Raw genomic sequence first — 15,925 nt, 5'->3', positions numbered from 1 at the left:
AACTTTTATGGGGGGGGAACAAATTCCCCCCTTTAGCAGGCATCATGCCGCCTGCCTTGTCTAGTGGTCAGAGAAGTCTGACTGCGATAGGAAGGTCCGGGTTCGAATCCCGGCTCGGGCATGGACGTACTTTCTCTCTCCTGTCCTTGTCCCCTATAAACGGGTCCTTATGGCATGTGTGTACTGTAGAAGTCGGACTTCACACCAAATTACTCTACAGTTGGAAAAGTGAAGCAGTGCACCTCAAATTGCCAGCCTACTTGGCACACGACAACAACAGCAGCAGGCATCATGACAATGAAATGATGTACAAATTCAACTTCATATAATTACATAATTCAACTTTGTTTCATATACAGACGCTACTTTAAAATGTTATGTGCTCAATTGTTTAAATTTAATACCCCTCCCCCTCCCACACAAAAAAACAGTAATAACCGAAAATAAGCTAATGATAATCAAAATTATGTTTGGAAAACTAAATAAGCTTGAATTAAACAACACAAAAAATATTAATTTTTTAGTTATTTAAGTAAAAATTTAATCGAGTTAATCTGACGTAGCATGTCAAAATAACTTCTAATTGCCATAAATAAAAAAATATTTATAAGATGCAAAACGATTGAAAGCTCAGAGAAGCAAATTTTCACGAACCAAGTTCAATGTTGGCATGCTTCCTATAAAATAAATTTATTTATTTTCTACTAAATTAAACCTAAAACATGCTAATCTAAGTTGGAATATGGGAAAATAACATTCGATTGGGCAAAATATTTTAATATTTACATGATTCAAAAAGATTGAAATTTCAAACATTAAAAGCAATTTTCCGCGAAGTCCGAGTAAGTTCAATGTTACCATGGTTTCCAAAATAATTCCTACGTTAATTATTGAAATTAAATGAAAAATAAGCTAATCTAAAGTAGTATATGTCAAAATAACTTCCAATTGTCAAAAACATCTAAATGTTTACAAGATGCAAAAGGATTGAAATTATTTTCCGCGAAGTCCGAATAAGCTCAATGTTGTTATTATTTTCAAAATATTTCCTTCGTTAATTATTGAAATTGAACGAAAAATAAGCTAAACTAAGGTAGCATATGTCAAAATAACTTCCAATTGTGGAAAACATCAAAATATTTACAAGATGCAAAAGGATTGAAATTTCCAACGCGAGAAGCATTTTTCCGCGAAATCCGATTAAGTTCAATGTTGCCATGGCTTCCAAAATAATTCCTTCGTTAATTATTGAAATTAAACGAAAAATAAGCTAATCTATAGTAGCATATGTCAAAATAACTCCAAATTGTCAAAAACATCAAAATGTTTACAAGGTGCAAAAGGATTGAAACTATTTTCCGCGAATTCCGAATAAGCTCAATGTTGTTATGGTTTTCAAAATATTTCCTTCGTTAATTATTGAAATTAAACGAAAAATAAGCTAAACTAAGGTAGCATATGTCAAAATAACTTCCAATTGTGGAAAACATCAAAATATTTACAAGATGCAAAAGGATTGAAATTTCCAACGCGAGAAGCATTTTTCCGCGAAATCCGAGTAAGTTCAATGTTGCCCTGGCTTCCAAAATAATTTCTTCATTAATTATTGAAATTAAACGAAAAATAAGCTAATCTATAAAAACATATGTCAAAATAACTTCCAATTGTCAAAACATCAAAATGTTCACAAGATGCAAAAGGATTGAAATTTCAAACGCGAGATGCAATTTTCAGCGAAGTCCGAATAAGCTCAATGTTATTGTTATGGTTTCCAAAATATTTCCTTCGTTAGTTATTAAAATCAAACGAAAAATAAGCTAAACTAAAGTAGCATATACTAAAATAACTTCTAATTGTGGAAAACATCAACATATTTACAAGATGCAAAAGGATTGAAATTTCAAAAGCGAGAAGCATTTTTCCGCGTCCGAGCCGAGTAAGTTCAATGTTGCCATGGTTTCCAAAATAATTCCTTCATTAATTATTGAAATTAAACGAAAAATAAGCTAAGCTAAGGTAAGCACATGTCAAAATCACTTTGGATTGTAAAAAGAATCAAAATATTAACAAGATGCAAAAGGATTGAAACCTCAAACACGAAAGCAATTTTTCGCGATAAATCATATCGAATATATATGTTCAGAAAATTGCACTAATGAAATATTTTTAAAAGAATTACAAGCACAATCCAAACAATAAATAAATTCAAGCAATAAAGAAACTTTTTATACTTTTTCAAGGTTTTCAAACACTAGAAAATGTGTGTGTGTGACCTTTCCCCCCCCCCCCCCCCCCAAGAACTTTTCAAGGTTTTTCATGGGCGTACGAACTTTGTTTAACACGCGCTGCGGCGGCGTGCTTGGGAGAACAGTAAAGCCTTGGTTTCCTAGAAGCAAATCGCCGATCTTCGACGTCGCTCATCGGCGTAACGCTGAAATCAAAGTCAAGTGGATTCCGACGTGACCACTCAGAACGCCGAATTGGCTCGGGCGCGCATGAGCAGAAGAATCAAGTTTTCGCCTCGGCGAGGAACGACGCCGACGCTAAGCGTGTTCGCTTCTAGGAAACCAATGCTTAACTTTTAACGAAATGAAAAACTTTTAAAATCTGATATTTAAGTAAAAACAATATAAAAGCGAACTAATCAGACCATAATGTCAAAAGTCTAAAGTGGACTTTACCATAAAACACGGACTTTGGCGGGAAAAGCGAACCATTTGGGAGCCCTGCACAGTAGGAAAGATAAAATGGCGGCTGCACGTGGATCGCGGAAAAGGCGGTAGCCAAAAGTCGAGGGGAAAAGTAAAAAAAAAAAAGGGAATCGGAAACTGAAAATATAGGAAAATATAGGAATTATAGGAACTTTTTCAGAAATATAGGAAAATATAGGAATATAGGAACGCTGCGATGCCTGCATGTATACCAGAAAATTGGACCTATATAAATATAAATGCTTACCTGAAGAACCAAGATGGAATTCTTTAACAATAACGTCATTTTCGAAATATGGATTTTCATCAAAGTAAAACTTGATTCTGTAACCAGATTTAATATCTTCAAATTCTTCAACTTCAAGCTTAGTAAGAAAATGCAAACATTCTTCTTCCTCTTCATCAAGAATAGCAGAAATTTGTGGATGATTTACGAACTACAAATCAGTTAAGAACTCCAAACATAATAGAATGATACTATAATAACTATACAACTTATAACAATCTGAAACACTTATTCATAAACACTTGCCCAAGGCAGTTGGTTTTTATATGAAGTTAACTTAATGTTATGCACTTTAACCAAGGTACGCCGATATATATATCGGATACTAGAAGTACCTGCACAGCGATGCCCGTGCTAAAAATTTAATGGAAGTCAGTTAAATAAAGAAGTTGACGCCCCCTCTCTCTCTGATGTGAAATGATCATTTTTCTTTGTATAAAATGCATTAACACCTTTTCAAAAAAAAAAAAATCTATTAAAGTTTCTTTGGAATTTGAAACTTTTCATCAAATCAAATTAGATTTAGTTGCTTTAAAACTATTTAGCGAGTAAAGCTGTTTTTACTGCAATTTAAAATATTTCGTCAAATATGTAAAACCAATTCTGCAACTCTGTTTATCACCCAGCAACCACGCTATCATAATCCATCTGATTAATGCAAAAAACATCTAGTGGAACATTAAAAAATCAGTTAGAATTCATCTTACATTTCATTCAGATGAAAACAAATCAAAAGTTTCTTTTCTTTCCAAACAAGCTCCTTCCTTCCCAAGAGGGGCACAACCACGGAGTAGGAAGAAGGAGAGAAATGTCCTACAGGATTGCTAGTGTAAAAGTGGCAACGATTGTTCACTTTTTTCGAGGGCGCTGTCGGCGAACCGCTCCCGTCAATCGCAGCAGATCAATGTAAATGCTAAGTTTCTCTTTTTTTCAGAGGCAGCTATTAAAGCAAAGAAAGAAAAAAACTACTGGAAATTGGTTGTAATAAGGGGACAATATAGAGGACGATGTACGGCTTTCGTCTACAGGAAGTTAGAACATTAACATTTATTTTTATCTGCATACTTGCCAACATTCGAAGAAACAAAAACAGGAGATATTCAGTAAATTACCGCCCTTTAGCTAGGGCTAAAGCAGAAATACATGAAATACACCGCCAGCTCAGTCATTTCCTATGCCGGGCTGATGAGTGCTAATAAGCACGAAACTGCTGTTCTCGGCTGGAAATGACTGAGCTGGCGGTGTATTTCATGAAAAACAGGAGATTTCACTAGAGGTATATAGGCGATTTACCAGCGACATATCTTTACAACAGAATTATAAAATTATGCTTTTAAATATTATGAATACAAAATTCAAAGTGAAATGGGGATTTTTTGCAGATGTATGCAAGTTGCAAGACAAACATACTGCAAAGGAAAAACCAAATAATAAGGAATGAATCTGCTTCAAGTTTTGTACATTCCCCAGTCTCTACCAAAAAAGTTGCTACAAAAATTTAATTACTAAAATCCGAAAAAAAAAATCAATATGTGATGAAAATAAAATATAAAATAAGTAGGTATAGGGTAGGACATGTTAAAATAACTTCAAACTTTCAAAATAATTGAAATATTTTCAAGCTGCAAAAGGATTGAAATTTGCTGCAATTTTCGGCAAAGCACGTGCTGCGTTTAATATGCAATGTGGAAAGCTTACAAAATATTAATTTTTACTAAATGAGCTATTAATTGGAAAAATTCTTATTCCCTGACATTGGTAGACTAGAAAAGGGCGCCATCTATTGATAAAAAAATGAAACTTTTTGATGATTGACTGAAAAAACTGCAAAAACGGGAGAAAATCCTAAAAAACGGGAAATGAAAGAAAAAAACGGGAGTCTCCCGTTAAAAACAGTAGAGTTGGCAAGTATGTATCTGTTAAAGGTCGTGAAAGCAAAAAATTATTTTGCTTTAATTAGTTCTCGAAACATATCACGAAATTTACAACTAATTAAAAAAAGTATTTACGTAATTAATTCTACTACATTCTCATTTCGTCAATTATTTACAGGAATAGAAACATTCCAACTCGTAAAAAATAAAACATCGCACAGCGCAATATTAATAGCAGACGAATTCGGCAAGTTGGTGATGAAAAATAAAATAAATTTTTCCATCAAATACTGCGCTAACTTCCTGTGGACGAAAGCTGTACATCATCCACTATATTGGCTCCTTTTTACAACCAATTTCCAGTAGTTTATTTCTTTTTTGCTTTAATAGCTGCTTCAAAAAAAATGAGAAACTTAGCATCATTTACATTGATCTGCTGCGATTGTCGGGAGCGGTGCACATACAGCGCCCTCTGGAAAAAGTGAACGAACGTTGCCACTTCTACATAGTAAAGATTTATCTCCTCCCCTTTAAACTCCCTGGGCACAACATTTCAACTTTTCTAAGTTTTTAATTTTTTGGTCATCTAGTGGCGATCGACACTGAAAATTTTGGTCGCCATTGAAGATTTTTGGTTGCCATTTGGCGAGTGACGACAGCTAATCTGCACCTCTACTGGGTACAATATGTCTGTGCATCTTTAGCAAATTCAGCTGCGAGGTACTGGGATCTATATTTCTTGCTCGAGGTAGCATCACATACTCTGCGTTTAATTGTGCCACCTAATCCATCAATGCATCCTTTCCCATATGAGGTAGCTGAGAAATGCCAGGTTGTTGGAAGTTTATTTGTAGTCATGGAGTAAATTGTATATTTTTGTTTGAAGTGCTGAGCAGTTCCATCAGATTGAAAATCTAATCTCATTATTTTAAACTCTGGGTGGTTTTTCATAAAGCTCTAAATGACTATATTATTGAAAACAATAACTGCATTTTTATCATGTTGTAAATAATCTGATATGACTACGTAAGGCTCAGCTCTAACTTCTGTAGCATTCTCATTTTGACAGTAATACACCATTGTCGTATATAATGTAGATGAAGTGTTCTGCGAGTGTGCAGACTGAATTTCATCCTGATATGCATAGTAAAAATTTTTGCTAAAATCCACCTGGATTTGAAGTGTACCATAAGGTAGATTTTCCTTTAAGTTTTTGGAGGCTTTAGCTTGTATACGTTTCACATAAACGTGCCACAAGAAATATTTCAACTGTTTTTGTAACAGGTTCAAGACATATAAAAGATCCAAGTGTTTGCTTTTTACAAAGACTTCAGCATCAGACTTAATCCACTGTTTGTAGGAGACTTCTAATCCAAGTTGATCTTCATCAAAGTTTTTTACAAAACTTTTATATAATTGTAAATTTTTACATTCATTGCATGTTCGAAGCATACATTCTTTTTTCTCGTCATTGCAAACAATAAATTTTACTAATTCTGTTGATGTGTTTGGTAGCAATACTGATGAAGCTAAGAGTAACTGAATATTTTCATAGTATACATAAACACATATTATTAGGTATATCTGATCTTAAGTAAACATGTTTTGGTCTTAAACTTGCAAACTTTGAAAATTCAATCTTAAGTAAGGGATATTCTTCACTGATCGTTAGTTGTAAATACCTTTTCTGCATTTTCATTTTTCCAGTTTTATTCCTTATAATGCAGAACACTTTAAGACCTGGAGCTTGACTAGATATACTATCATTAGTATAGAAACTTTCAACTGTTTCTTGTCGTTTCATCTATTGCATGACTAGCGTGACAGACATGACAAATTTTAAATTTTTTTCTTCTTGCTTAGATATCTAAATTTTTCTCCAAATTTTCTGTTAAGTCTTCATTTTAGTGTAAATAAAGAGAAATATTAACCTTGTGTGCATACATCCAATACATTTTGCAAAAAACTAAAAAATTCAAGTTTTTTGTGACGGACATGACATGCATTCTATGATTACATTTAGGGGTTATAGGAAATATAATTTTTTTCCAATAAATTTTTTTATCATTATTAAAGATACTGAGTTACTCTATAACATATAAATCAAAGAAGAAAAAATTGTTGGAATTTCATTGCTTAAGAGAGCAGTAAAATTAGTTTCAAAATTACAAACTACACTTTTCCTTTTTCACTGGATAAAAGGGGAGTGTAAAAATATTAAAAAATACATATAACAAACTATTGTCATATTTTCATGTCATTTCAACCTTTTTCTTTGAAATGGTAACAATAAAAATTATTTAAATTAAAATTTTAAAATTGGGCCTAAGGTTGACCTTTGCATGGAATTACCCTTTCTATATTTGCCACGTTATCACTTAAACAGCAATAAAATAAATAACCAGGGGTCTGGCCAGAGGAGATATTTGGGTCCGTTAACGGACTCTTCACAAAAATCCGATCAACCAAAACGGACCTTTCACAAAATCCCGATCAAACAAAACGGACCCTTCACAAAATTCTGATAAACAAGATCGGATCTTTCACAAATTGTTTATTGAAAGAGCAAATCTGAAAGCAAAATAACGCATATTTCTGTGTATAAACCGATAATTTTTGGAACCTTTTTGAAGTCAAATTAGAGGGATCAGCTTATACAAAATCGGCTAATTTTGAAAGAAAAAAATCGGCACTCTTGCCAGATAAATAATTGCTACTGCCAAATAAATATAATGGTTGTTTGTTTGTTTTATCACAGCTAATTAGCAGCGGTGTTGTTGTAAACTTTTCTGAAACCAATCACATTGGTCATTGGTAAACACTTGTAAACACTTTCCCCCCGCTCATGATTTAATAAAAAATAATATATCTGCGAAAACTGCAAAAGGATAGTAAGGGTGGGGAAAAAATATGATCGCTTCAGCTAGATAGGGTTAACAACTTCAAAATTATCATCATTAAGCGTCTGGCATTGAACCTTTATAATGACTTGATTAGATAATATTCTCATAATTTTACTAGCTTGTCAATATTTGTGTTTTTAAGGTGCAGTGCGATGTTTAATTGTTATTTTGGGAGAAAATTATATGGGTTTTGATTTTTCGATGCTAACAAGGATGATTAACTTTAAATAAACCCTTAATTACCGTTTTTTTTTCTTTAGATGTCTACATTTTGAAAAATGCAATCTTTTAACATTCGATATGAGAATCATATTTTGTTCTTTTTTCGAGCTAACTTCGATTTATTAGGATGCAAATAAATGAAAAGTCTCTTTATTTCTGTTAGAACTCTCATTTCAAGTTTTTAAAGCCAAATTCCATTTTCTGTTATGAGTCATAAATTAAAATGCTGAATAGATGGTTATTTTATTTTATTTATTTACTTATTTTATTTTCTTCAACTATGTCCACAGATGTTAATGAAATGTTTATCATAGGACTCTAAAATTCAATTTTAAAATAATTTTATCAAAAATATTTCTTTTACAAGTCTTTTTGCATCCGCTATCGGAATCCGATTTTTCGAATTTTTGATGTTTATTACGCTTTGTTAAGAGGTAAACAATTAAAATAACTTTTTATTTTTGTTAAAATCATGGAATTTATAAGTTTTAAACAAAATTCTGTGCTTCTTAAGAGTGTCTTGGGTCACAAAGTTAAATGCTGAACCCTATTCTGAATTTTATTTATTTATTTTTTTATTACAATTATTTTAAATACTGGACAGAAATATTTATAGTATAATTTAACATAATGTAGAATGGTAGATAAATATTGATACTTGAGAGAGCGATGCCCCCCCCCCCCCGCCAAATATCAGAAAAACACTCCAGAATGATATTCTCGACATAGAAGAGGAAAACACTCAAATTTAATTTTAATTGATGCAGTTTGTGCCATCTCTAAATTATAAAATTTCGTATTAACAAAAAAAAAATTTTTTTTTGCGAAATGATTGGATTTTTCACAAAATTTATTCATTTTTCACAAAATTATTTAATTTTTCACAAAAAACGGACCCTGTGAAAAATTCTGGACAGACCCCTGATAACATCACCGTCTTCACTTCTCAGTTTATTCTTCTAAACATCCCTCATGCTTCCTTTTTTTTTTTCATTTTGGATATGACTAACCTAGATTGTGATTTTGAAATTCTGAAGTTCATCATTGAATTGCTTATACTTCTCCAATTATGACATTGAAAAGAAAGATTCTTTGTTCCACAATGTGTTTCTTACATAATTTCATCAAGTCTTTCAATAAAAAATATAATAAACTATGTAATAGATATGTATGTATCAGTTTTACCAATTATTTCATATTTAGATTTTTAACAAAAATTCCCATTCACTTTTTGCATTTTTTTGTAAAATATCCAGTTTTTGGGTATTTACCTAGGCCTTGGGTAAATACCCAAAAATATTTACCTACCAGCTGGGTATTTACTGTCTGATCTCGAAAGCCGCGACTAGCACCGTTGAACGGTTCTATTTTAAAAAGGGGTGACAGCTTGTTGAAGAGAATGCACCATGAGTAGCATTTCTGCTATATATAATATATAAAAAAAACAAAAAAAGCCTCAACTCGAACCAACATTTCTAATAAACAAATCCAATGGAAAAAAAAAAATCCCCTTCACATTCGTTATCTTTCTTATCAATATCTCCCCTACTTTGATAAAATCAGAAGCGACCTGACGCATGCGCAAATTTGAGGAAGGTTGCGGTTTAAAATGTCAAACAGTACCCGATCCACATCACTAGCAATAATAAATGTTTTGCTAAGCACAAACTAAAAAGGTATTAAACATTAACAATAGCTTTCAAATCTTCATATATATATAGAGCTGCATTGCCCGGCTTACCTTGAGAATAAAAATTGTGTCGAGTGTCATATATTCACCAGTCAGGCTTAAAAAACACACCCTGCAAAATTACCCTTCCAAACAATGACGACATATTAAAATACTTTTAAGAAATTCAAATGCGAAAGATGGATTTTAAAAATGTCATCATGGAAACACTAAATAAAATAAGTTCAAGAAATTAAATGCAAATTAAAGAAAGAAACAATGGATTCAAAAAGTAACCGTGGAAACGGGAAAATAAAATGGTTGACAACCTGAATCAAAATTCTACCCTTTCAACAATATGTAATACAGTAGAGCACCATTTATACGATTTTTAAATTGGTCCCCACAGAGTCTAATCCACATTAACCTACACCTATCATTACGTTTTCTCGTTTACTTTTTCATAGCCCCTTCACAAACGTATAAATTGTGTTTCACTGTATTAATATGTGCAAGTAATTTTTTACTCCCATATTCGGGAATTTATGTGAAATTTGGGCCTAAATTGGAATAAAAAAAACTATGTATCGGACTTTTTCGAATCATAGCCTATGTCACTCAGTAAGAAAGCACCTTTCATATAGTGAAGGAATTTTTCAAATAGATACAGTAGTTCCGGAGATTACCTCAAACATATAAACACACAAAAATCCGCCCTCTTTATAATATTAGTGTAGATTTATTTTGAAAATACCATGACATTTTCGATATTTATTTTTCAACTATGGTATTTTCAATATAAAAAGTATATTAATCATAGCAATCTTGTTCATTTAAAAATAACCAAAAAGCTCTATACTTTTATGATGTTATACATCATTAATATAACTCAGTAATATATTCCTTTTTAACTTTTATTTTATGCTATTAGTAATGTAACAATTTTAATTCATATTAAAAGTGCCTAATTAAACATTGCTCAGAAAAAAAGAAAATGTCTTGTGACTGTACACCAACTAATGCACAATATTTATTTCTGAATCATTATATATAACTGTAAGTAAATAACAGAAGAAAAAGGAGTAAAACAGTTAAAGCTAAATTAACTCCATTAAAATCGATAAAAATATAAAATTGCTCACTCAAACCACTAAAATATTTGGAAAGGAATCATGGTAAAGTATCGGCTTTGTTATTTACCCCTCCTTCGAAAAAACCCTTTAGAATAAGTTTTGAATAGATTTTTTTCAATGTCTGTTGTTTTTAACTTTTGAAAATCTGTTGACATAAACAAATTGTTTTAAATCATACATAATTAAATTTAAGCTGAAATTTGATTTAAAAACTATCATATGAAGATCTTAACTGCAATTTCAATGAGATCAAAATTAATCATGTGTATGTCAGTGCTTTCTTTTAAAACATAATTCAATCATCAATAATGCATAGATCTCCTGGACAAAGCAACAACTAATAAGGTACTAAAATAAGTCACATTAATCGCAGCCTGTGGACAATATTGGATATTTTACACCTTAACAGAATTTGATGTTAAAGCTCACAGAATCAAAACCATAGGCAGTGAAATAGTTTTTGTTTTAAATACTCGACTTAGTTAATCTATCTGTTTTGCACATCATTTTCTAATGTTTTTTCTTCAACATGACAGGCATAAAATAGCTGCTGAAACCAGTTTTCTATTTAAAAAAAGAAAAAATGTTGCACACCAGAAAAATTTTATTATACAAATAGGTACTAAAAATTGTAGGAGCAGCGATAAAAAAAGGGAGAAGACAACAGTTAAAGGAAGAACCGTATGCTAGAATAACTGATTGCCAATTAGAAAATTTTGTGAATTTTTAACACTTAGTTATTGTAAAATGGCCAACTTGGCGATACCTTTATAGAAATTTGTGAAGGGATCACAAAGAGGGCTCAATTTGTGCCCAACTCTACCATTTTAAATGGACATATAAATTTCACCTGAACATTATTACACACTTCAAATGATTGGGTGAATCTAATAGTATTTCAATTCTATGTCAAGAGTTCAGAGAAGGACTTATCAGAGACAGAGTTCAGAGAGAAGGACAGAGTTCAGAGTCAAACTAAGTCAGAGAACACCATTAGTAATTTCCCTACAACCAGACTCGGATAATATCAGAACATGCGAACCTTCTTCAAAGTTTGCGTAAAATTGATATTTTTGAAACAAATTTCTGAAAAAGTATTTTTGAATAAAAATGTTTTGATGAGTAATCACCAATTTTGAGTAGTCCCCAATTAGTTATTATATTAAAAAAGAAGTAAATATAATTGAAAAAACATTCTAGTTGCTGAGAAGTATCCTGCTCACTCTCAATTTAACATTTTTTCTGTTCATCGCGATATAAGACTCGGGAGGAGTACCGAGCTTTTTGGCAGAACATTTATAAGAACTCACTTGAGTTCGAAGTTTTAAATTTCAACTCTGTCTACTGGCAACTATAAGAAATATCCAGTCCCTTCAACGTGCACTACAAATCGGCTAATTAACACGTGTTGCAAAGCTACTTGACATGGCAAACACTTAATAAACAAAGGAATGTAAATGAAGTCCGACCAAAAATTAATTTTTTCAAATCACGATCTGTTCCGAGGCTAAAATGTATTTATGACAAAATGGAGGGACAAGCATTAAATTTATGGGAGCAAATGCAAGAAAAAAAAACGTAATGATCTGCTGATATTGAGACGGAAAATAAAACTAAATCCTTAACTAAATAACATAATTACATTAAAATACATGCATTTCTCTTAAATGGCCTAGCAAGATGTTTTATATAGCATACACGTGTTACCGAAAATGCGTAATATAAGTGACTGACAGTACATGGACATGCACTAGATCAACACAATATTAAACTTCGCTTCGAAAATGGGAAAGGAAAAAAGCTAAGATACGTGATAAACATGATTTTCACTTCCCGCCTTTCTCCTTACCGGCATATACACTACCGGGTACAACGGACAAGGAAAACACATAACATGAAGACAACATGAAGGAATTTGATACTGCACAACAAAACAAGTATGATTTCAAGAAATGACGGCTATAATGCCGCGTGTATCATGCATAAGGGCCAAAGCATGTGCTCGAACTAGAAAAGGGTTTTTTACCGTTAGGCCTAACTTTACCGACAACCATGTTTTATCATAATACATACATACCATGCTAGTATTAAAAACAAAATGGTTCAAAAGGATACAGCGGTCACCCAAAAGTTAGGAATCTTTCGAATCAGCTCATTCCTTTTTTCGAAGAAGGGCTTCCTTAATTTGTTGTACTTTTGCTCAACTTTGAGGATTTCTTCACTAGCTTTTTCATTCAAAGCGTCGATTTCATTCTGACAAGCGTCGATTTCTTCCAATGCTTTCTGTGTTTCAGCATCATAATCTCGGCTTTCATCTCCATCCCCTGCTTCCATTTTTTTCATTTTCTTCGGAGTTGCTCCACTCGCAGACATCGCAAATTATTGTTAACACAAATTCAACAATGAATATGAAATTGTAACAATCTACACGCACACAAGCCTACTACTTTCTAAACCAGGAGATTTTTTTCGCCGACCACAAGCTTGGAAAAGGATCCGCATGCGCAGTGCTACCAGAAGAATAACTGCCTACCCCTATACAAGGATTCTTCTGATTGGCTGAATTCAGCATAATCCTCCAATCATAATCATTATATCTGAAGCATTGACCAATGACGAATTTCGTTTATTCCACATCCTCATTTTGGATCAAGAAAATGCGCCAAAGATGACCATATTGTTACTTATTTCGCTTTTTGAATTATTTCCTTGATGTGTTTCTTCGAAAAAGTTTCGAGTATCAACAACAAAATTAATTACTAGATTTTCCAAATGTATGAAACTGAAATACATTTTGCACTTTAATATATCAGCTATTTCAGAAGAATTAACCAATGATACGATTAGATTTTTGTCTCAGATATTTCCTGTTTATTTTGAAGTGGACTGCGCTGCAAAAAAAAAAAAAAAAAAGCTCAAAAGAGCAATTAATAGCAACTAAAATGATTTGTTAGGTTTTCACAAACATATATACTACATAATGATAAATAGAAACAGATTAACATTTAATTATTTACTCTATAAACTTAATTCGCCGGTATCATAAAGCGCAAACATTGTTCACATGTGGAATCATTAAATATTTGGCCGCTCGTCTTGGCGATTGAGGCTTCATTACCTTGGTAACCCTACGTCAAAACAGAAAATGGCTTCATGCAAGATGAGTGCGTCCGACTCGGAAGAAAATAAGTGCGGAGATAAAAATAGTGAATTATTAAATTTAAAACCCGATCATGAGCAGAGAAATATATCATTTCTCAAAAGTGTCGTTTTAACTCCAGTGGGGCATTTGAAAAAGCGAACGGAGCATTGCTTTCGAAATTTACCTGGTTTGCCAGCGCCTGAAGAACTCCACGGCAAGGGTAACGTCAATGCGTGTCGTATAGTTCCACCTTCGCATGAAAAAAAAACAATCCCCAGCGAAAGGACTAAGCAAACAACAATCTCACATAATGACAAAAATGAGTGCAACAATCGATTTCTTAATTGTCAACATGATTCTGTCACGTCTGAAAGTGTTTTAAATGTTTTAAAATCTGAACCTCATCACACACCATTAATTGAAAAGACGAAGAAAATTGTTGATGATAAACAGAAAATTGACCATGTGCAAGAAAAAGATTCCATCTCAGGTAATATTTGAATACTGTTATTGCGTTATTCTGTTGTTATGTATAGGGAAATATGGTGATGAGATTCTTAATGGTTCTGGTTAAATGTTATTGATTATAATATATTGGCGCCTTGTTAAAATGTTATTGATTATATATTGGGCTTTTAAATGTAATTGTTTCGTAGGCTTTTTATTGCATGCTTATTAGTATTTTTTATCGTTAGTTCTGTTATATATGTACAATAGTATTTTATATACTCAAGATATCACAACAGAAAGTAATAAATTGCTGTGTATTTATTATTCACCTATTTTCCTGTTTCGGATTTCTATAACTTATACCACGTAAATGGTTCCCCATCATTAAAATGACTAATTTTGTATTTCTTAATCTTGAATCAAGCTCTTATATTCAAAGTTGCTTCCATTGACAAATATTCAACTTTCTTAGCTTGTTTTTTGACATATGTCTGTTTTATTCTTTATATCTTAACACTTGTTTTACCTGCTATTACAATGAAATTAAGCACCTTAAAAGGGCAATTTCACAGTGTCGGACGTAAAAATTGCACGAAATTTGCTTAAAAAAACAATTGTGCTGGTATGCAAGTTTGTAACTGATCAAAATATTTTTTTAAATACTTACCCATGTGTAAGAACAGTGATTTGTTTGAGAATATAATATTCTTCTACATAAAATTAATAAGGGTTTGGGCTACTCGCGCATCTATCAGATGCTTAACAGTTGTCAAATAAAACATAAAACATGAGAAGGAAGAAAGAACCATTACTAGCCATTGATATTTAATAAACTTTAAAAGCAACAATTTCGCTGAAGCGATCCAACATGACTACAATCGAAACTACAAGCAGGTACACATAGTTCCTCAGTTCTTTTTTGTTCCGAGTTGAGAAGTCGGCATTCTGTTTCTCAACATATCCTCCCCTCTTTTGAGGCGACGAAGGCAGACTCAAAACCCTTTCCACATTTCACAAGTTTAACCTATTTGGCTCTCGAACCATCTGTCCACGTCTGGTACATTGAGGTGTCACAGCAGCAGGAGTTGAAGGCTTGTCAGGAGACACATGCCCGTCCGTTTCACTTCTAGGCTCTGGAAGGTTTGAATTCCTAGACCTCAGAATTACGGCCTCTACAACATCAGGTTGGCGAGCTTTTCCAACCTGCAAAAGAGAATCTAAAGAATTATTAGAGGTCAGTTCTAAAGAAAATGCTCTTTGAATTGGCCTGATCCAAATTCCAGTTTGAGTTTTTAACCGAATCGTTCGTATCTTGCCATCTTTTCCAGGAATCAATTCAACGATTCTGGCAAGTGGCCAATGTAAACGCTTTTTAAGATCATCAGCTACTAGGGCTATTTCTCCTAAGTTTACTGGACGTCTTTCGCCCCTTTTCATTTTGTTTTTGAATTAATTGACCAAGATATTCTTGACAATTGTTTTCTCAACTCTTCTAAAAGTTTCATCCGGTATTTAATTCTTTTGCGATAGTACTC

General features: G+C 32.6%; 2 protein-coding genes across 2 annotated transcripts in view; one reads left to right on the top strand and one right to left on the bottom strand.

Annotated features, from left to right (window-relative positions):
• Nucleotides 1-13,290, bottom strand: part of LOC129230652 (protein SET-like) — a 41,505-nt gene extending 28,215 nt beyond the window's left edge. Inside the window, exons 1-2 of the mRNA XM_054865068.1 lie at nt 12,914-13,290; nt 2,959-3,148 (exon numbers count right to left, since the gene is read on the bottom strand). Coding sequence (XP_054721043.1) covers nt 2,959-3,148; nt 12,914-13,171 — 448 coding nt within the window. The 5' untranslated portion in view covers nt 13,172-13,290. The remainder of the gene's footprint in view (nt 1-2,958; nt 3,149-12,913) is intronic.
• Nucleotides 13,291-13,943: 653 nt separating this feature from the next.
• LOC129230491 (uncharacterized) overlaps nt 13,944-15,925 on the top strand; it is a 75,320-nt gene continuing 73,338 nt past the window's right edge. The window contains exon 1 of the mRNA XM_054864893.1: nt 13,944-14,430. Coding sequence (XP_054720868.1) covers nt 13,944-14,430 — 487 coding nt within the window. The remainder of the gene's footprint in view (nt 14,431-15,925) is intronic.

The sequence above is a fragment of the Uloborus diversus genome, chromosome 9 (genome assembly GCF_026930045.1).
Source record: "Uloborus diversus isolate 005 chromosome 9, Udiv.v.3.1, whole genome shotgun sequence".
In the NCBI taxonomy this organism is placed as follows: Eukaryota; Metazoa; Arthropoda; class Arachnida; order Araneae; family Uloboridae; genus Uloborus; species Uloborus diversus.
The sequence above is the reverse complement of the archived record's forward strand: the minus strand, read 5'-3'. Positions and strand labels throughout refer to the sequence as shown.